Source organism: Geotrypetes seraphini, chromosome 1, assembly GCF_902459505.1.
Source record: "Geotrypetes seraphini chromosome 1, aGeoSer1.1, whole genome shotgun sequence".
Lineage (NCBI taxonomy): Eukaryota > Metazoa > Chordata > Amphibia > Gymnophiona > Dermophiidae > Geotrypetes > Geotrypetes seraphini.
In genome coordinates this window covers 98267215-98287964 of record NC_047084.1, presented here as the reverse complement: position 1 = coordinate 98287964, position 20750 = coordinate 98267215, and the positions used below count along the sequence as shown (strand labels likewise).

The following is a 20750-nucleotide window of genomic DNA, read 5'->3' as shown; positions in this document are numbered from 1 at the left end:
GCACATGACCGTCATCTAACTCTCTAGTTACCCAATTAAAGCAGTTGAATAAAGTTCGTAAAACTGTGTGTGTGTTGTCTAAGTCCTCTCACCAGACATTTATAATAAAAGAATAGTTATGCCATCTGTTTAGCATCTATAAATTTCCTAATATGGTTCAGTTTTTAAAATATTGGAGAGATATTATAGAGTTGCAATACCACTGTTAACACCCTGTTCTTTTTTTCCCCCCCATCTTTCTGTTTTAAGGTTTCTGATTAGCTGATGACTTGTTTTATGTGTTTCTGTAAGAAGATCTCAAGTATAAATTACCAACTTCATATTTGACCAGAATGAAATATAGCAAGAAAAAAACTATGGTCAGAAAACCCCCCAAAGTTTTAAAAAATCAGAATTTCTTCCACGAAACACATTTCATAGGCTACCTTGGAATTTTAGTTTTTGATATGCTTCATGTATCCCATAATATCCAGTATTTGAGATTTATATTAAAATTGTGAGTAATTAGACGTTTTCATCAGATTTCTTGCTATTTTCTGAAATATTTTTCTTTAAATACCACAAAGTGGTCCTTTTACTAAACTGCAGTGAAAAAAAAGGGCTTATGTTCTAATGTAAGATTTAGGGAAACAAGAAGGAAATCAGTCTACTAGATCCAAACAGAAAACAAGCAGCAGACCATATGAAGAAAAGTGTTTTTTAATGATCCCAGCAGATAGTGCCTGACAGGGCCGTATATACCCCGACGCAGCATGTTGGCACAACATTGAAAAATAAACAAGGTTTTAATAAAATCCAAACCAAAGTTATTTATTGTCCTTTTCTAAAATTTCAACAATTTAATTGATAACTGTATTTTTTTGGACCGTAAGATGCACTCACCTGTAGAAGAGGAAAAACCAAGAAAAAAAAATTTGGTCAAGAATTTTTTTTTTCTTCTTGGTTTTTCCTCCTCTACACCTAGGTGCGTCTGGTGCTGAGAAGCCTGCAGCCGGAAGCAGCCTGCAGCTCGAAGAAGCAGCTTGAAGTTGCCCTCAACCCGAAGTCGCCTGCAGCCCAAAGCTGCCCACAGCCCAAAGAAGCAGCCTGCAGCCCCCCCCCCCCCCGGTACTATTTTTAAGTAGCGGTGGTCCAGTGTGGTCTCCTCCTGGACTGCTGCCTTTCTCTGCAGAGCAACGCACAATGCAGGAGTGCCACCTTTGCGCTTCCTGCCTGGTCCCACACCTCTCTGTGGCGCGGGACCAGGCAGGAAGCGCAAAGGTGGCACTCTTGCCTTTTGCATCGCTCTGCAAAGGGGCAGCCGTCCAGCAGGAGACCGCACTGGACCACCGCCACTTAAAAAAGGTACTGGGGGGCACAGTGTATTCGGTCCATAAGACGCACCCCCTTTTCGAGGGTGGGAAAAGTGCATCTTATGGTCCAAAAAACACAGTACTTGACAGCTGTACAACCATAAAAATATGCAATAGTACCAGAACATGGCATACCGATATATATTCCTCCAATCTCTCCCTCCCCCTCTCATTAAAGGAAACAAATGTATAGGTGTTCAACCATTCTAAAACAATAATTGGTTGTAAAGGATATCCAAACTGCAACATTTCAGAAGAAAGATATATATTAACAACATAAAAGAAAATGACACCAGTGTAAATGACATTGAACATCCCTCACCCGACAATAGTCCCCCCAAATGCAACCCCACCCCTCCCCCCCACCTCAAACAAACCTACTATATGCCCGCAACACAACCCTGGTATCCGGGAATTTGTTCCTTATTCCTCCTGGACACTCTAAAATGGTGGTTATTAACCCCTGTCCAATCGGGTTTTCAAGATATCCCTAATGAATATGCATGAGAGAAATTTGCATATAATGGAGGAGACAGTCATGCCCTTTAGCAAAATCCTAAGGCCAAATTACGGGTTTATTGTCCTTTTTTATTCATATGCATATTTGTTGGTTTGGATTTTATTAATGCCTTGTTTATTGTTTCAGTTATATAGGCCAGGTCAGGGTTTCAAAGGCCTACATTGTCAGCTCCTACCTTTGATGGAGCATCATACCTAACAACACCTAAGGTCATTTCCTGCCCAAACCATGCCTACTTTGAACTTAGGCGCCTCCGTAGATGTGATTTGGGTTTTAATCGGCTCAGCTCAGTGATTTGGGGCTAGATTCATTAACCCTCCGATCTGTGTGTGATCCGTTTCCGTTTGCATGCAAGCTGACAAATTCACTAAAGGCCTGCATGCAAATTAAGATGATCATTGACACGCCCCCAAGCCAACTGCTTGGATCGCTAAAGCCCTAACAGTAGTGACAAGAGAAACAGCCTCCTGTCACTGCTGTCAGGGCTTCTGCCGGCTTTTTTAATTTTTTTTTAATAATCGATATCTGCCCGTTTTTTAAACAAAATTTAACCCCCGTCCCAGCAAGTGCCCCAAACACCCCTCCCCGAACCCCACAAAAAAATTTGCCTCAACACCACTTAAAATTAAGGCAGGAGAGGTTCCCACTCCCTTCTGCCATCAGTCCCACCCAAAAACTAGCAGAAGGAGGAATGCCAACTTCCTCCTGCCACCCCCCTCCCTGTGCCTTTCACGGAGCAGGAGGGGTGCTCAACCCCTCCTGCTCCAGGCCTCCTCTGATGTCGGCTAGCCGGCTGGGCCCGTCTCACCCCTTTTAAAATTATGGCAGGAGTGTTCCCTCCTGCCATCAGTCCCACCCAAAAATTAATGGCAGGAGGAATGCCAACTTCCTCCTGCACCCCTCCAGGTCCTTCACCACCCCTCCTCCCTGTACCTTTCACGGAGCAGGAGGGGTGCTCAACCCCTCCCACTCCTTAGGCCTCCAGCGCTGTCTTCGGGATCAGGAGGAACCCCACAGTCCTCATTCTCCTGGCCATGGTGCACCGTGAATGTGGGCCTTAGGCCCCACCCCGGTGCATCATGTGATGCATGGGGAGAAGCCTAAGGCCCTGATTGACTCAGGCTCCTTCCTTGGGCAGGGCCTGAGGTGCCTCAGCCAATCAGGGACTTCCTTAGGGCTGAGCCTTAGGAAGTCCCTGATTTTGACCAATCAGGGACTTCCTTAGGCTCAGCCCTGACGTCCCTGATTGGCTCAGGCGCCCCATGCCCCGCCCAAGGAAGGAGCCAGACCAATCAGGGCCTTAGGCTCCTCCCCATACATCACATGATGCACTGGGGCGGGGCCTAAAGCCCACATTTGTGGTGCGTCATGGCTAGGAGCAGGGGTTCCTCCTGCTCTTGAAGACAGCGCTGGAGGCCTAAGGTGCAGGAGGGATTGAGCACCCCTCCTGCTCCCAACTTTTAGGTACAGGAAAGGTTTCTGGCCTGGTCGGGCCGGTCTGGGGGCCGGTCTGGGTGCCTTGAAGTGCCAGTCGGGGAGGGGGGGTTGAGGCTTGTGCCAGTCAGGGAGGGAGGATGTTGGTTGGTGGCAGGAGGGAGAGTTGGCATCCCTCCTGCCATATTCGCGCGGGGAGGGCAGCATTGGGTGGTGGCAGGAGGGAGTGGGCATTTGGTTTGTTGGGGGGGGGGGTGGCGGCCTCCCATCATTTTATTTTTTTTATGGGGCAGATATTTTGCGTGCATAACACATGCAAAATATCTGTGCCAAGGAAAAAAATGAATAAAAAAGATAGGCAGGCCTGTCAAAAAACCTGCAGACCTGTCCGTAACTCAGTTACCGACAGGTCTGCAGCAGTCGGGTTTGCCAGTAGTAAAATCCGATTCGAAATAGCCAAGCAATTGTTAGTGAATCAGTCGCTTGGCTATTTTGCATGGGGTTTTACTCATTTGCATGGGAGGATCGGGATCGGATCGCTACAGGCGTTAGTGAATGGGGTTGGAGGGAAATTTGGTCACAAAGGGCTTGCAAACCGATCAGTACACGATCGGTTTGCTTAGTGAATCTAGCCCTTGGTTTTTAATCAGCTCAGTAAATTAGTGTGCTAATTAAATCAATTAAATTAGGAAGCCTACTGGTGCCTAACCTATGGTGCAGTTTGTAGAATCTGCCCCTAAGGGTTCCCATGTTAACCACATTAACCAGTTTGCACATGCTGGTTAGCATTTCTATGCCCGTTTCTCACCATTGCTATCCACCTCTCAAAAAGCCTTTGACAAGGTACTCCATGAACGCCTACTTCGGAAACTGAAGAACCATGGGGAGGAAGGAGACATACACAGATGGATCAGAAATTGGTTGGTGGGGAGGAAGCAGAGGGTAGGAGTAAAAGGCCACTACTCGGATTGGAGGAGGGTCACGAATGATGTTCCGCAGGGGTTGGTGCTCAGACCATTTCTATTCAATATATTTATAAATGATATAGAAACAGGGACGAAGTGCGAAATAATAAAATTTGCAGACGATATCAAACTATTTAGTGCTGCTCGGACTAAAGAGGCCTGCTCGGAAATACAAAGGGACCTGAATAAGCTAGGGGAGTGGGCGATGAGATGGCAGATGAAGTTCAATGTAGAGAAATGTAAAGTATTGCATTTGGGAAGCAGAAACTTGAGGTACAGCTATACGATGGGAAGGATGTTATTGACTGAGAGTACCCAAGAAAGGGACTTGGGAGTAATAGTGGACAAGACAATGAAGCCGTCGGCACAGTGCGTGGCGGCCGCTAAGAGAGCGAATAGAATGCTAGATATAATCAAGAAGGGTATTACAACCAGAACGAAAGAAGTTATCCTGCCGTTGTATCGGGCGATGGTGCGCCCGCATCTGGAGTACTTCGTCTAATATTGGTCGCCACACCTTAAGAAGGATGTGGCGATATTCGAGAGGGTTCAGAGGAGAGTGATGTGTTTGATAAAAGGTATGGAAAACCTTTCATACACGGAGAGACTGGAGAAACTGGGGCTCTTTTCCCTGGAGAAGAGGAGGATTAGAGAGGATATGATAGAGACTTACAAGATCATGAAGGGCATAGAGAAAGTGGAGAGGGACAGATTCTTCAAACTTTCGAAAACTACAAGAACGATAGGGCATTCGGAAAAGCTGAAAGGGGACAGATTCAAAACCAATGCTATGAAGTTTTTCTTCACCCAGCGGGTGGTGGACACCTGGAATGAGCTTCCAGAGGGCATGATAGGATAGAGTACGGTAATAGGGTTCAAGAAGGGATTGGACAATTTTCTGAAGGAAAAGGGGATAGAGGGGTATAGATAGAGGACTACTAAACAAGTCATGGACCTGTTGGGCCGCCGCACGAGCGGACTGCTGGGCGCGATGGACCTCTGGTCTGACCCAGCAGAGGCACTTTTTATGTTCTCTCAAAAGATGATTCCAGTACAATAGGGATGGTATACTGAACCATAGGGTTATCCATCTTTGCTCGCAAACATACTGTGACAGTCTTGAGGAAAATCGGGAAGGGGGAAAGGAGTCTTGAAAACTGTGTTTGACTGTTTCTGCAATTAGGTCTTTGGTCCCACTCCTCTAATATCCTATTTTTTTAGTTTTTGACCAGCCCTGAAGCTGTATTTTTACGCCAAAATGCTGCCGTGTTGGCCATCTTGGATTTCCCAATTTAGTTTTCTGTTCTCCAGCTTCTTCAAAACACCTCATTTTGCATCAAAACTGATAGGGATTTAGTCCTCAGACCCTAATACCCCTATATCATGCCTTATTTGCGCTGGGTGTGCCCTTGTGCCATGTATCACGCAGCATGGGGTGGTGGGGGGAGCTTTAGGCTTAGCTGCTCCACAAGCTTCTAAGGCTGGAGAAAGGCAGATGGTCCTGTCAGGTGGGAATGAAACACCTGGAGCCCCAGGATTGCTGCCTTGTACACTGTAAGGGAGTAGATGCTTTGCAGCCCAAGAAATGGTGTTTGCTTCACCCTAAGGGGCAAGGAGAATTGCCCTCTCAGGCCTTTACAACAGAGTTCATTAACCTCTGATAGTAGGTTTATGTGCAAGGCAGAACCCTGCCCCTTAGGCCCGCTGGAGAGCGGGCCAGTGCGCAGTCCCCTCTGGATACTTAGAGCACACTTCTTTCCTGAGAGCAGAGGCTATTCTGGACTCTGATGGACTCTGATTTAATCCCTTTAATGTCCCAATGTGAGGCTTCTCTGGTGAAAGAGTCAGCCTCTCGTATGGAGGTCCAGGAGGCGATATTGGCTGTAGACTAGGGAGATGATCCCTCCATATGATGGCTCTTTAAGTCCTCTGCATTGCTCAAGATCATTACCAAGTCCCTTGGAGAACTGAGGATAGACCCTTCGCAAACTCCATCTGCTTAGAGTTCTCTTCTAAACAGAATCCAGGCTTAACCTGCTTCTTTTCCGTGGCACCCAGACATGAGGATCCTAGTCACAGAGCCCATGACTAAACTGTTTCCCAGTAGTGCTAGCATTGGAGGTGTGTTTATTGATGTTAATTGGTTGACATCTGAAATTAGAAGCTCTAAATGTAAGATATTCTATTCTTTTGTTAGATTATAGTGAGTTATCCACCTACAAAGCAGCTGACATCTGAGGAACAAGACCTGGTGTGGAAGTTTAGATACTATCTTACAAACCAAGAAAAGGTAAGCAGTTTAATTATGTAGACATTTTTGGCTGAACAAATTAAAGGAGTAATATTTTAACAAATCTTTTCTCTTGTCGACAAGTGAGATTCTTTAGCTATATGAGTTTGTGATGTTTTTCAATAATGCTAGCATGGATACTGTCTCTCAGAGCTCAGGAAACAGAAACATGATGGCAGATAAAGGCCAAATGGCCCATCCACAGCATCCACTGTTTCCTCCTCTCCCTAAGATCCTACTTACATGTCCCACACTTTCTTGAATTCAGACACAGTCCTCTACCAGGAGACTATTCCACACATCTACCATCCTTTCTGTTAAAAAAAAAAAAAAAAAAGTATTTCTTTAGATTACTTTGCATAACATTAATATTTATGAATTGCTAATATACCCAGTAGGAGGTCAATGCAATTTCCAATTGAAAAGAAGCTAGCCATAACCAGGAATTACAATCTTACATTACAATCAGAATATTTAAAAAATAGAACATTATAATCTTGCATTAAATGAGAGCATAAAAACATAGAAAATTTGATCATATATTAAATTATATGAGGTATTATGCAGACTGATAAGTCTTTGAAACCTTTACAAAATTATCTGTTACTATGAGCAAGATATCTTGCAAAAACAAGGGCTAGATTCTCTAAAGATAGCAACTCAGTCACTGTTGGCCAATTCTCTGGCCGGTTTTCCAACAGCGATTGATTCACTATCAAGTTTGCATGCTCAGTGAGCGATTGACACAGTGCAGAGCCCTAACAGTAGTGACAATGGAAGCAGCCTCCTGTCACTGCTATCAGGGCTTCTGCTTTTTTTAAATGGAACAAATGTTCTGTGCACCATCTGTCCCATTAAAAAGCCCCCTCCCACGCTAACACTCCTGAACCACCATCCCCCCCCGAACCCCAAAAAGATGGCAGGTGGGATGCCCATTCCCTCCTGCCACCAGATACCCCCCCAGGCCCCCATGCCCCTTAATCTTGAAGTTGGGAGCAGGAGGTATTGAAAACACCTCCTGCTCCTCCCGCAACGACACTGGGCCTTAGGCCCCTCCCTGGTGCATCATATGATGCATGGGAAGGGAATAAATTTTTCCCCGTCCCCGCAAGTTCTTTTCCTATCCTTGCCCCATTTCTGCAAGCTCTGCCTTCATCTGCACAAGCTTCAAACACTTTAAAATCTGAGATGGCAGACTTTTTACACAGGATGAGAAGAAAGAACTTTTAAAACACAGGCTGGACATTTACTGCCTGTCTTCAGTGTGAGCCTTGGGAACCAGGACTGTTTTTTTTCTGGAATGCTACTTCTGTATCTTTGTAAGTGCTTAAGTTTCGATTCCCTACTGTGAAGACAGTTTTCAGTGTCCTTGGAGAACAATTGATGCTACAATAAACCTGCAAGTCAGCAAAAGAAGCATCTATGATGACAGATATCCAGGAGGTGATAAACCCCAGAAGTGGTGAAGAAGCCCCAGAAGTGGTGATAAACCCCAGAAGTGTGAAGAAAAGAAATTTCTAGGAACATTCCTGTCCTGGGCACCCCCGGGGAGGATAGAGGCGTGGACTGGGGAGGTAGGTTAGACAGGAGGCAGATTTGCACCCCCGTGTCATTCTCTAGTCTAATCCACCATAATTATATGGTTACTATGAGTACAGGTCTTGACAAGGATCCTAGTTTCAGCAAATTGGAATGCTATCTTCAGGGGATAACATAAACATAATTAAGGAAACTGCAATCGTGATGCAAAAATGCAAATCCAAGGTCCTATAAGAAAGCCTTCAAATTCTTGATCGCTATTCAAAGTTCACGAGAATGGCAGGAGCCATTAAGTAAATGAAAGCATAAAAGTAGTTTGGATTAAAACTCTGGATATGTATTGACTTTTTGGTGTGATTGTCTTTTGTACGAGGGCTGTTCAAAAAGTTTCAGACCTTTATTCATAAAAAATACTCGTATTCAGATACAACAGTCTTATCCTAATCTCCTTCAAAGTAGTCCCCTTGGGCTGCAACACACTTATAAGAACTGCCATCTCTGGATCAGACCTTCAGTCCATCAAGTCCGGCGATCTGCACACGCGGAGGCCCAGCCAGATGTACACCTGGCGTAATTTTAGTCACCCATATCCCTCTATGCTTCTTGTAAGGAGATGTACATCTAGTTTGCTTTTAAATCCTAGAACGGTGGATTCCGCAATAACCTCCTCTGGGAGAGCATTCCAGGTATCCACCACTCGTTGCGTGAAGCAGAACTTCCTGATATTTGTCCTGGACGTCCCCCCTTAGCTTCAGTCCTTGTCCTCTTGTCCATGTCACATTGGACATTGTGTAAATAATTTTTTTTCCTGTTCTATTTTGTCGATTCCTTTCAGTATTTTGAAAGTCTCAATCGTATCCCCAGGTCCTTTTCTTGTTCGCTCTTTCCCAGAGTTGCACCTGACATTCTATACTTGTGTTCCTTGTTCTTTCTGCCTAAATGCATTACTTTGCACTTTTTCACATTAAACTTCATCTGCCATTTCTCCGCCCATTTCTCTAACTGACACAAGTCACTCTGGAGTTCCTCGCTATCCTTCTGTGATCTGATTGCCCGGCATAGCTTTGTGTCGTCTGCAAACTTGATGATCTTACTGGATATTCCTTCTTCTAGGTCATTGATGAAAATATTAAATAAGATGGGCCCAAGTACCGAGCCCTGGGGCACACCGCTAGTCACTTTCTCCCAGTCTGAGAACTTCCCATTTATACCCACTCTCTGCTTTCTGTTCTCCAGCCATTTGCCTATCCATCTTAGTATATCTCCCTCTATTCCATGGCTTTGTAGTTTCCTGAGAAGTCTTTCATGTGGAACCTTGTTGAACGCTTTCTGGAAGTCTAAGTATATTATGTCCATCGGTTCTCCACTATCAATTTGTTCACGGTCTCAAAAAATTGAAGTAAATTTGTGAAACATGATTTCCCTTTCCTGAAGCCATGTTGACTGGCTCTCATCAAGTCGTGTGTATCCAAGTACTGGACTATGCTTTTTTTAATCAGTGCTTCAACCATCTTTCCAGGGACAGACGTAAGACTCACAGGTCTGAAGTTGCCCGGTTCTCCTCTTGATCCTTTTTTGAAAATTGGTGTGACGTTCACTATCTTCCAATCGTCCAGTATCTGTCCAGTTCTAATTTACAGGTTGGCAAGTTTTTGCAAAAGCTTCGTCCGGTATCTGTCCAGTTCTAATTGACAGGTTGGCAAGTTTTTGCTGTCGGAAGCAGTGCTGGGACGCCTCTTTTGAGATTGCTCACAACTGGCCCGTTGCATTCTGCATGATGTCTTCTCTTGACTGAAATCTGGTCCCTTTCAGGGGCATTTTCAGCTTGGGGAAAAGCCAGAAGTCACACAGAACCATGTTGGGAAAGTAGGGAGCCTGAGGAATCACAGGTGTGTTGTGTTTGGCCAAGAAACTCCATATCAAATGTGAAGAATGGGCAGGTGCGTTATCGTGATAGAGCTGCCAATTTTCCGCTGCCCACAGGTCCGGCCATTTGCATCTCACAGCATTACGAAGGTAACGCAGAGCCTTTTGGTAGTACCCCTTGGTGATGGTTGTGCCCTGTGGTGCATACTCATGATGAACCACGCCACTGGAGTCAAAGAAGATGGTCTGCATGACTTTGACATTGCTGCGGACCTGCCTTGCTTTTTATGGTCTTGGGGATGTTGAATGCTTCCATTGTGATGACGTCAACTTGGTTTCTGGGTTGTACTCATCGCCAGTGATTACATTACATTAGTGATTTCTATTCCGCCATTACCTTGTGGTTCAAGGCGGATTACATAAGATTTCTCAGGAGGTTACAAGAATTATAACTTTACATAAGAATTATCATAAGAATTGCATAGGAATTATATAAGAATTTACGGGAACTAGATGTGATACATGTTGGGTAATTAGAAACATTTTAGATTTGTGCTTAGGAAGTTGGGATCACTGTTCAGTCTCCAGAACGTCCTGTGCAATCTCCAAACAGAGTTGCTTCTGCTCAATCATTAGCAGCTTTGGCATGAACTTCACTGAAATTCTCCTGAAACCCAAATCCTCAGTCAAAATGGAATGAACAGATCCACCGCTGATGCTCACCTCGTCTGCAAGTTCTCTGATCGTGATTCAATGATCCTGCATCACCAAGGTCCTCACTTGGTCAATAACGATCTCATTTCTGGATGTTGAGGGCCTATCAGAATGTGCTTCACTCTCCACTGATAAGCAGCCATCTCTGAAGCAGTTGTAACATGCCTTTATCTCTGTGGTGCCCATTGCTTCGTCCCCAAAGGCCTGTTGAATCTTGTGGATCGTTTCCACTTGGGAATCGTCAAGCTTTACACAAAATTTAATGCAGTAGTGTTGTTCAACTTTTTCTGTCATTTTGTCAAAAACGACAGCGCTCACTTACACTTCCTCACTCATCAATGGTCTGCTAGTGACTGACAGCTTCTTTAGGTGGGAAAAAATTAAAGCATGCGCATTAGGGTCACCTACATACATGCACCAAACCATGCCTCCCTAGCTTTATTTGTTTACGCAAGAAAAATTAAGGTCTGATACTTTTTGAACAGCCCTCGTAAACATCTACCAATAGAGGGAAACAACTGTGCTTTAACGTAAAGGTGAACTTTCCAACTTAATTTTGTCCTGATTAGAAATAAATAATAAAAAATGATGAAGACTCTTTCATTTTAGCTATTACCATTATAAATCTTTTTTTTTCTAATCCTTTTTAGAAATTTGCTCTATCTCAGATTAATTTGGTATATTGTATGATCAGATGTTTGGTTCTGCTATTCCCTGATAAGAAATCATATGCCTCTAATTAACGCTAATTTGCATGTTCTATCAAAATTTTGGTTAATTCATAAACCTAAGAGAGGCATGGATTGACTAGATTTGACTGTTTCTTATACATTCTGATGACAAGTTCATTAATGTCATTATTATAAATGGAAGTAAAACCAAAATGTTAATTACTATTTTATTTTAACTGTTTTGGGGAACGTGTTTGCTTCAAATGGATCCCATAAGGATTATATGTTCTAATATTGTTGGGTTTTATAGGCTCTAACAAAGTTCCTAAAATGTGTAAATTGGGACCTACCACAAGAGGCCAAGCAAGCTCTGGAATTGCTGGGGAAATGGAAGCCCATGGATGTGGAAGATTCTTTGGAGCTTCTGTCTTCTCATTTCACCAATCATACAGTGCGAAGATATGCAGTTGCCAGGTTGCAACAGGCAGATGACGAGGTGAAGCACTATTGTCTTTATTTAAACCATCAAAAGATAAAATGGTGCTCAGAAATTTATGTGGGTCCTTTGCACCTTGTGGCATTAGATTAGCAATAACACTGCATGCTGATAAGAGATATAGGCTTGGGGGCTCATAATCGAAACGGAAATACGTCTAAAAACCGGCCCTAATCGGCATTTGGACGATCAGTAAGACAAGTCATCCAAGTGCCAATAACCGAACTGGGTTATAGGGTGTCAGGTCAAAAGCACGCCGGGACAAAGGCGCACGCAGACAATTGAGCGCAGCGTGGAGGCGTGCACCGAAGAAAATTACTGTTTTTAGGGGCTCCGACGGGGGGGGCGTGGGGGGGAACCCCCCACTTTACTTAATACAGATCATGCCGTGTTGGGGGGCGTTGGGGGGGGTTTGGGAGGTTGTAACCCCCCACATTTTACTGAAAACTTAACTTTTTCCCTGTTTTTAGGGAAAAAGTTAAGTTTCCAGTAAAATGTGGGGGGTTACAACCCCCCACAACACCGCCGCGATGTGTTTTAAGTAAAGTGGGGGGGCTCCCCAACAAAACCCCCCATCGGAGCCCCTAAAAACAGTAATTTTCTTCGGCGCGCGCCTCCGTCTTGCGCTCAGTTGTCGGCGCGCGCCTTTGTCTTCCGCGATCATGTCTATGAACCGGGTTATAGACATATCTCAAAATGACTTAGGCTTTTTCAGTGCTGCTGTATGCCCAGAGATAAAAGGGGTGTTTTAGGAGGAGTGGTGAAGGCGGGATTTGGGTGGGACATGGGCCGACCTAGACTTAGTCGTACTGCAAGTATAACCGAAAGTTTAACGAGGCCTCCTAGACACAATTTATACATAGCAACTTAGGCGATTGAAAACCAGGTCTAAGTGCCCAGAAAGTATCCAAAGTGACCAGATGATCACTGTAGAGACGTGGTACAGACCCCCATACACTCCCCCAGTGATCACTGAAACCCCCCTCCCCCGCCATAAAAATTGTAATAAAAGTTTACATATCTGCCTCCAGAATATCAGCACTTGGGCATAGGAAAGCCTAGGAGAGAAGCACAGAGGTGTCTTAAGTAGTTGGGGGGGGGGGAGGCTAGTGAACCATAGAGAGGAGGACCCAGGCCCATAAGCCACTAACCATTGCATTTGAAAAATGTGCACCCCCTAAAACCCTATTGTACTGCCATACAGGTGGCACCTACAGCCATAAAGGCTATTGAGGTGGTAGACAGGTGGCCATAGTAGGTTTTGGAGGTGTTTGGGGGGGCTCACTATGCGCTATAAGAGTTGTGGTGAGACGTTTATATGGTACCCTTTTTGTGAAGTTCGCAGCAGTGCCCTGTAAGGTGTCCCACTACTGTGTTGCCATGTCTGGGTGTCCAGTCCATCACTTTGCTGGCCCCTCCCATATCTAAAAGTTCTGGTTCTAGGCGGTTTTGACTTGGATGAATTTTTGGACGAGAATGGGGTATAAATATAGATGACTTAGGGGTCTGGCCGATCAAATGGCTGGATGTATAATTAGATGATTTTTGAAAAAAAGAAATATAGAAATATTTTGGATGTATTTTTCGGGAATGGACTTACTTTGGGCGACTAGCGATTTAGGCCCAAAACGGACTTAGACGCATCTTTTGATTATGCCCCTCTAAGGGTTCAGTTCTATTCTCATATCCTAGCTCTAAGTGGTATTAAAATGGGAAATACAGTCAAGAAGTAAATGGAAGTCTTAAGCACCTGTGCTTCTTTCCTTATATGTGACACCCATTCCTTTCTCTTTTATGCAACAAATCTACCTTCTTTTTCTGTCTTCTCTTTTCTTAGCTTTGGGATCCTTTTACTAAGGCGCACTAATCGATTTAGCTTGCCTTAGTAAAGGGACCCTTTAGTTTTTAAAAATACAGATTTATATTATTTGTTAGCCGCCTTGAACTGCAAGGTATAGGCGGAATAGAAGTTCCTAATGTAATGTAATGTAATGTAGATAATAAATTTCAATTTGTTTTTAGGGTTATGACTTGGGAAATTTACAAATGTCTTCTAATATTTTGTAGGAAGGATTCATAAATGTAAATATGAGCAAGGAGGACAATTTTGGTTTCTATTTGTATAATTCACATCCATTTAAATCCTCACACCTTCTACCTTGAGAAACAAAAAGTTGTGTAAGTCAATGGCAGCTTTAGGATTAAAAATGGTCAAAAATACTTTGACCCATTATAAGTCGAGTCTGGGTCCCACATTGTTCCTAATCCTTCCTCCTCCTTTCTACCATCTCCCCTGCCTTTCTCAAGCCCACCCCTTTTTCCCACAGCTTCACAGGTTTCAATAGGATCAGAACAGAGTTAAAACCAAAGAGAATCAGTTAAATCATCAAATTTTAGTATGTGAGGATTATATGAGGGTCATTTCATAAATAATGCACACTATTTTTTTTAATTTACATTTTTTTTCAAGTATTTCTTTACAATCCTTCAATATAATCTCCCTGCTTTGCAATGACTGAGTCCCAATGTCTGAGAAGCTTAATTATTCCATCCAAGATACAATTTTTGTTCAGTTGCCGAATGGCTCGGGTACCAGCGGAAGAAAGCTCTTCCAGAGATGCAAAACGATGTCCACGCATAGGTTGTGTCAACTTTTGAAAAAGGTTGAAGTCTGGTAGACTCATGTCTGGACTGTAGGGAGCATGAGGTAACACCTCCCAGCCGTATTTGCGTAGTTTTTCAATGACGACATTCCCTATGTGCGGGCCAGCGTTGTCGTGAAGAATGAGTGGCCCAGTCAAGAGCAACTGAGGTCGGGTTTTGTGCATTTTTTGCAAAAAAATCATGATAATACACTACTGTGACACTTCTTCCACATGGAACTTTGTCTGTAATGATGATCCCTTCATGATCATAAGCAAAAATCATCATTTGTTTGAATTTTGATTGAGCTCGTCAAATTTTTTTGGCCGTGGGAAAATGGAGCTCTCCACTCGTCATTGAAAAACTACAAATCCGGTTGGAGGTGTTACCTCATGCTCCCTACAGTCTAGACATGGGTCACCAGACTTCGACCTTTTTTCACAGTTGAAACAACCTATGCGTGGACATCATTTTGCATCTCTGGAAGAGCTTTTTTCCGCCGGTACCGAGCCATTTGGCAACTGAACAAAAACGGTGTCTTGGATGAAATAATGAAGCTTCCCAGATATTGGGACTCGGTCATTGCAAAGCAGTGAGACTATATTGAAGGATGTAAAGAAATACTTGAAAAAAAAAACAAAAACCCATGTAAATTAAAAAAAAATAGTGTGCATTATTTATGAAATGACCCTCCTATATTTATCCCTCACTGATAAAGTCTCTTACTCTAAACTGTGACATATTCACTAAAGCAAAATGTATTTTCATAAATCACTCGCCCTTCCTAACCAAGGAGAATGTTTTATTTAGGAATCAATATTCCTGTGCAATAGGTATGTCATTCTGGGGCCTTTGCAGAAGGAATCCACTCCAAATTTTTTTCTACATCCCTCCTACTACACTGAGAGATGTTGATATTGTTGCACCCCATCAGGTCTGTGTTTTAGAATGTTACCTGTGAATATATTTTTATATGAAATTTTCTGTTTGTTTGTTTTTTTGTTTGGGTCCCCCAAGGATTTATTAATGTATCTGCTGCAGCTGGTTCAGGCTCTGAAATATGAAAACTTTGATGACATAAAGAATAGGCTGGAGCCCAGTAAGAGAGACAGTCAGGGGTCAATCACAGAAAGCATGACTACTTCTGGGATAAACCCTGCAGAAATTGAAAGGTGAGTGCTGAATTATTTTTGCTTTCCTTAATGCAGAAATAATCATGTTAATTAAGATTATGGGTACACAGGCTTTGATTCTGATAACTGGTCCTATGTGTGTGTTAGTGGTACACAATGTTGGTCACCAAGGAGGTGATTCTGTAACAGGGGTTCCTAGAGTTAGGTATCTAGAGCAGTGTTCTTCAACCACCGGTCCATGGACCAGTGACGGTCCACTGAAATTTCCTGCCGGTCCACAGGGCCAGCACTTGCATCAGGCCCAACACAGTGTTCTTCAACCGCCGATCCACGGTGCGATCGATGCGGGATTATCTTCGAGCCAGCTCCCTCTTCCTCACTGATTCAGTGCACAAAGCCACGGGCAGCGGCTCCTACGGGCATCCTGCGCCTGAACCGGAAGCCTTCTCTCTGACGTTGCAACGTCAGAGGGAAGGCTTCCAGATGAGGCACGGGACGCACAAGGTGCAATTAGTACTATTATGGGGGCGGGATCTGGGGTGGAGATTGGGTAGAGATGGGCGGGGACTGGCCCACGACTTAGCCCAGTGTTCTTCAACCACTGGTCCATGGACCGATGCCGGTCCACAGAATAATTCTTTTATTTCTGCCGGTCCATAGGTGTAAAAAGGTTGAAAAACACTGATCTAGAGAACACTTGGTAGGAGACCATTTTGTAGACTTCCACTTTCCTTTATTGAATAACATATAGACGTGAGTGCTTACATTATCCATAGTGCTGGTGTAAGTGTGAATGCCTAAGTGCAACAGATACTCATATAACTTATGGTATTCTGTAAGTTACACCCATAAGTAGAACTCTACCTATGCCCCGCCCTGTATACATTCCCTTTGCAAATATGTGCTATGTAAGTTGTGAGTATTTTTAGAATAGCTTTTAAGCAGCATGCAGGCATATAAGCAAGTAAGCGCACATACATATATAGGTTAATATTCAAAACATGTATGTCAGCCATCTGGTTTATAGAATTGCTTCATAAGTTACATATATGTCAAGTATTTTTCTTTCTTTCTCATAGCTTTTCTATTATGAAGATGAGCTATATATATAATGGGTTTAGTACACCACAATTCTCTACCAGGATTGATTGTGGTTCACAATAAGAGTGGTGTTTGGTTACATTTAAGATTTTTGCACGTGATAGTTTGCAGTAAGATCGATACTGGTTGTCTCTGGAGTTTGTGTGAGGAGTAGGGTGCTTGGGTAAACTATCAGTCTACAAGTATTGTGCTGGTCAAACTAAATGATGTGTGACCTGAAAAGAGCCTTTCAATGGACTGTAAAATGTCAGAATGTGGTGTTCTTAGTTTAAGAATTTTCTGTAATGCATTGCTTATCTCATTGTTAACTGTTTTGTCATTGCTTTTGTTTTTGAGAACTATATCTGTGTTTCAGTTATGTCTTATGTTATCCTGTAAGCCACTTGTAGCATATAAATAAATACATCCAGCTATCCCCTGACCAGCAGACAGAGGTAGAGAAACACAGTTTCCAGTGATACCAGTGCTATAACAGCAGGTGTATCCTAGAGTTGTCAGTATTTCTCAACTTCTTGCAGATGGTGCAGCTGCTTTTTGATGCTGCAGCTTCTGTGGCACAGAGTTTCTGATTGTAGACCGGAACCGTCGGGGTTCAGAGAGCCAGGCTCCAGGGGAGCTCCGGAAATGATGGCTATGACTGCTGTTACTGGGACTGATGTCCAGTGCTGACCTGCAGTGGTTACAGACTTGCAGCTTTAGGAAGAATGGTATAGAAAATTGAATGAATAAATCAATAGTTGGAGCAAAGGCCATTTTGGAGCCTGGCTCTGTGACACCTTCAGAGCAAGCTCTTGATGATCAGGGCTGGAAGGCTCATCTAGGTATGCCTGGGGACCTGCCAAGTCAGAGTAGCCCCTTGGTGTCCTAAGCTGAGAGTTGGGCCCTATTCTGGCAGCAGCCATTTCTGAGGGACTGGGCTTGGCCCTGGAGGCATGGAAGGGAGCAAACCTCTGTGGTCTCACCCTGGGAGAGCATGCATAGCCAAAGAGTCCTTAACAACTGAAGAAGCTACTGCTTGCAGAGTATTTATCTGGCGTTCAGTTGCATCTTCCTGTCATGATTTTAACTGTATCTTCAATAAGATTTCATGGTGACACCAGGAAGTACTTCTTCACCGAGAGGGTGGTTGATCATTGGAATAGTCTTCTACTGCAGGTAATTCAGGCCAGCAGCACGCTGGACTTCAAGAGAAAATGGGATAAGCATGTGGGATCACTTCAGGGAAGAATTTAGGGGTGGGTCATTAGAGTGGGCAGACTTGTTGGGCCGTGGCCCTTTTCTGCCGTCATCTTCTTCTATGTTTCTATAGTTGTTTCAAAGTCTCCTGTTGGATAGACTCCAAACTTACTGTATATACTCGAATATAAAATGAGATTTTTGGGTCCCAAAATGGGGTCTTGTCTTATATTCGGGTCAGTGCCCATCCGCGCCCCCCCCTCCCAGATTTGTTGCAGGCCTCTAACAGGCCTGCCGTATGACCTGGTGGGCCGGGACAGGAGGGATTCCCTCCTGTCTCCTGTCCCGGCCGACTCTGACAATTTTTTTACCTCCCTCCTGCCCCCTCCCCCCCTGCATACCTTTTTGAATCCCTGGTGGTTCAGCTGTGTACTGGGCAGGAGCGAGCTTTCTGTGCTCCTGTCCCACGCTAAGCCCCTCTGAATGGCTTAGCCCAGCGGTATACTAGGCAGGAGTGAGCTTTCTGCACTCCTATCTGGCACTGAGTCTCTTGCTGAATAGCTGCCATGAGGTCTCGCAGGACTCGTGAGAACTCGAGAAAGCCATTCAGAGAGGGGCTCAGCATGGGGCAGGAGCGCAGGAAGCTTGCTCCTGCCCGGTACACCACTGGACCACCAGGGATTCAAAAAGGTATGTGGGGGGAAGGTGGGAGGGAGGTAAAAAAAGTTGGCAGTCAGCCGGGATAGGAGACATGAGGGATCCTTCCTGTCCCAGCCCACCACTGGACCACCAAGTCATAAGGCAGGCCTGGTGGAGGCCTGCAGGATATTGGGAGAGAGGGGGGACAGAGGGCAGGGAGGGGGGACAAGGTGCAGAGCCTGGCAGGGCAGAGAGTGAGGGGGACCGAGGGCAGATCCTGGCAGAGAGTGAGCGGGACTGGGTGCAGATCCTGGCAGGGCGCATGAATATATTATATTCTGGCTTATATTTGTGTCAACCTTTTATCCTCCTTTTTTTGGAGGGGAAAAGGGTACCTCAACTTATATTCGAATCGTCTTATATTCAAGTATATATGGTATTACAACTATCTAAACATCCTTTAAAGGTAGTTCAGTTCTTTCAAGGGTCCAGGTAGTCCCTGAAGAACCCACTTGAGTTGGAGGATGTACAGTAGTCGGTATTGCTATTACATGTCCTATATTGTCTCCGAATTGTGAGTTCTGCAGTATGTTGTGATCTATTTCCAATTACAGGAGACTAATTAATAGGATTAGACAAAACAGTAAGTAATGGGGGAGGAATTTTTGTCCCCATCTTGCATAGTTATATAGTAGATGAGAATATTTAAAGACCTCCATGGTTCATCCAGTCTGCCCAACAAGATTAACATCTAGTATATGATAACATGTGCATATTTGATCTTTGATTTATCCTTGCAATAATGAAGCATCAGCTCAAGTGAGTGTACTCAAGAATTCTGGGAAGCACTAATCTGAAGTGTCTTTAAATATTGGTCCATAAGTCTTCTAACAGGCACTGGAGAGCATTGAACCACCATACTTTGTTCTGCTCCATCTGGATGTAGGAGACCATTCTCTCTGCTCCTGCTCCTAGATGTTCTAAAGGGGCCTTTGGATATTCACCCGTGGCCGTGTTCCACAGAGTCCTTGTTGATGATATAGTGGTGGCAGCCACTGATGACATCAGTGAAGTTCACACAGTCGTTGCCCATGGCAATGCCAGCTAAAAAGATGTCAGTGGGCACTCACACTTTCATCAAAAGTCACGTGCCCACATTTATGTTCAAAAAACCATTAAGTGAATAATTGAAATGATTTTCAGTATTTTCTTTTTTGAATATAAATGTTGCATTGCTTTGATGAGGCTTAGTACTTTTTTATAGCATGTCTCCATGTATATATCTCTGTGGTCATCATTATGCCTTTTCCCTCTCAACATATGAGCCCGGGAGGACTGAGGAAACCTTATGAGCCCAACGACTGTTCAAGATTTACCTTCCGTGCTATTTGTTGATTATTAGGGATTGTTATAATAGCCTAATGATCAGTGCAGCAGGCTGAGAACCTAAGGAAGTGGGTTTGAGTCCCATTGCAGCTCCTTGTGACCCTGGGCAAGTCACATAGGGGCTCATTTTGAAAGCACTTAGGTTTCTATGGTACTGTACTTTGTCTAAATGCTTTGAAAATTAGCCTCTTAACCCTTCAGTGTCCAAGGTACAGAACTTAGATTGTGAGACCACTAGGGACAGAAAAAAAAGTACCTTTACCTAGAATGTGTATAAACCATTTTGATTATCTTCACAAAAAATGTAATATATCGAATCCTTACCCTTCATCCTTCCTGGAGCCAATTATGCAAATTCTATAATGTAACCAGACTAAACTGACCCCTTTGGCCTTGGTCACGGGCTGGTCTTTTATATCATTCTTTTTGTGCTAGGGCAGAATATTCCTCTAGGATGCTAGCATTTCCTTTCATAGGTGTTTCTAACTGTGGATCTTCTTTTCTTACTTTATAGCTCTCAGATCATAACCAACCCTCTTCCTCCAGTATCTTCCCCACCTTCAACGGTTAAAATGAAGGAGTCATCAGAAAATGAAAACCTTGAAGTGAGTAATAATTTTTAAAGTTATGTACAAAATATCAAAACAGTAATGGCACTGTGCATAGGTGTTTTTAGGGATGTTTAACATTAGGTAATGAGCCCCACAAGAGCACAGGTAACCAAAAAACAGAGATGAAATCACAAGTCCAGTGAAAACAGTGTTAGGATCAACGCTTGCTGGAGCATCACGATGTTTTTCAGTATTGAGATAATTTCCACTCAAT

The 20750-nt window shown here is 43.8% G+C and overlaps 1 protein-coding gene across 1 annotated transcript in view; it reads left to right on the top strand.

Moving 5' to 3' along the window:
• Positions 1 to 20750, top strand: part of PIK3C3 (phosphatidylinositol 3-kinase catalytic subunit type 3) — a 329375-nt gene that overhangs the window by 142813 nt on the left and 165812 nt on the right. The window contains exons 9-12 of the mRNA XM_033935321.1: positions 6469 to 6561; positions 11662 to 11847; positions 15508 to 15662; positions 20440 to 20530. Coding sequence (XP_033791212.1) covers positions 6469 to 6561; positions 11662 to 11847; positions 15508 to 15662; positions 20440 to 20530 — 525 coding nt within the window. The remainder of the gene's footprint in view (positions 1 to 6468; positions 6562 to 11661; positions 11848 to 15507; positions 15663 to 20439; positions 20531 to 20750) is intronic.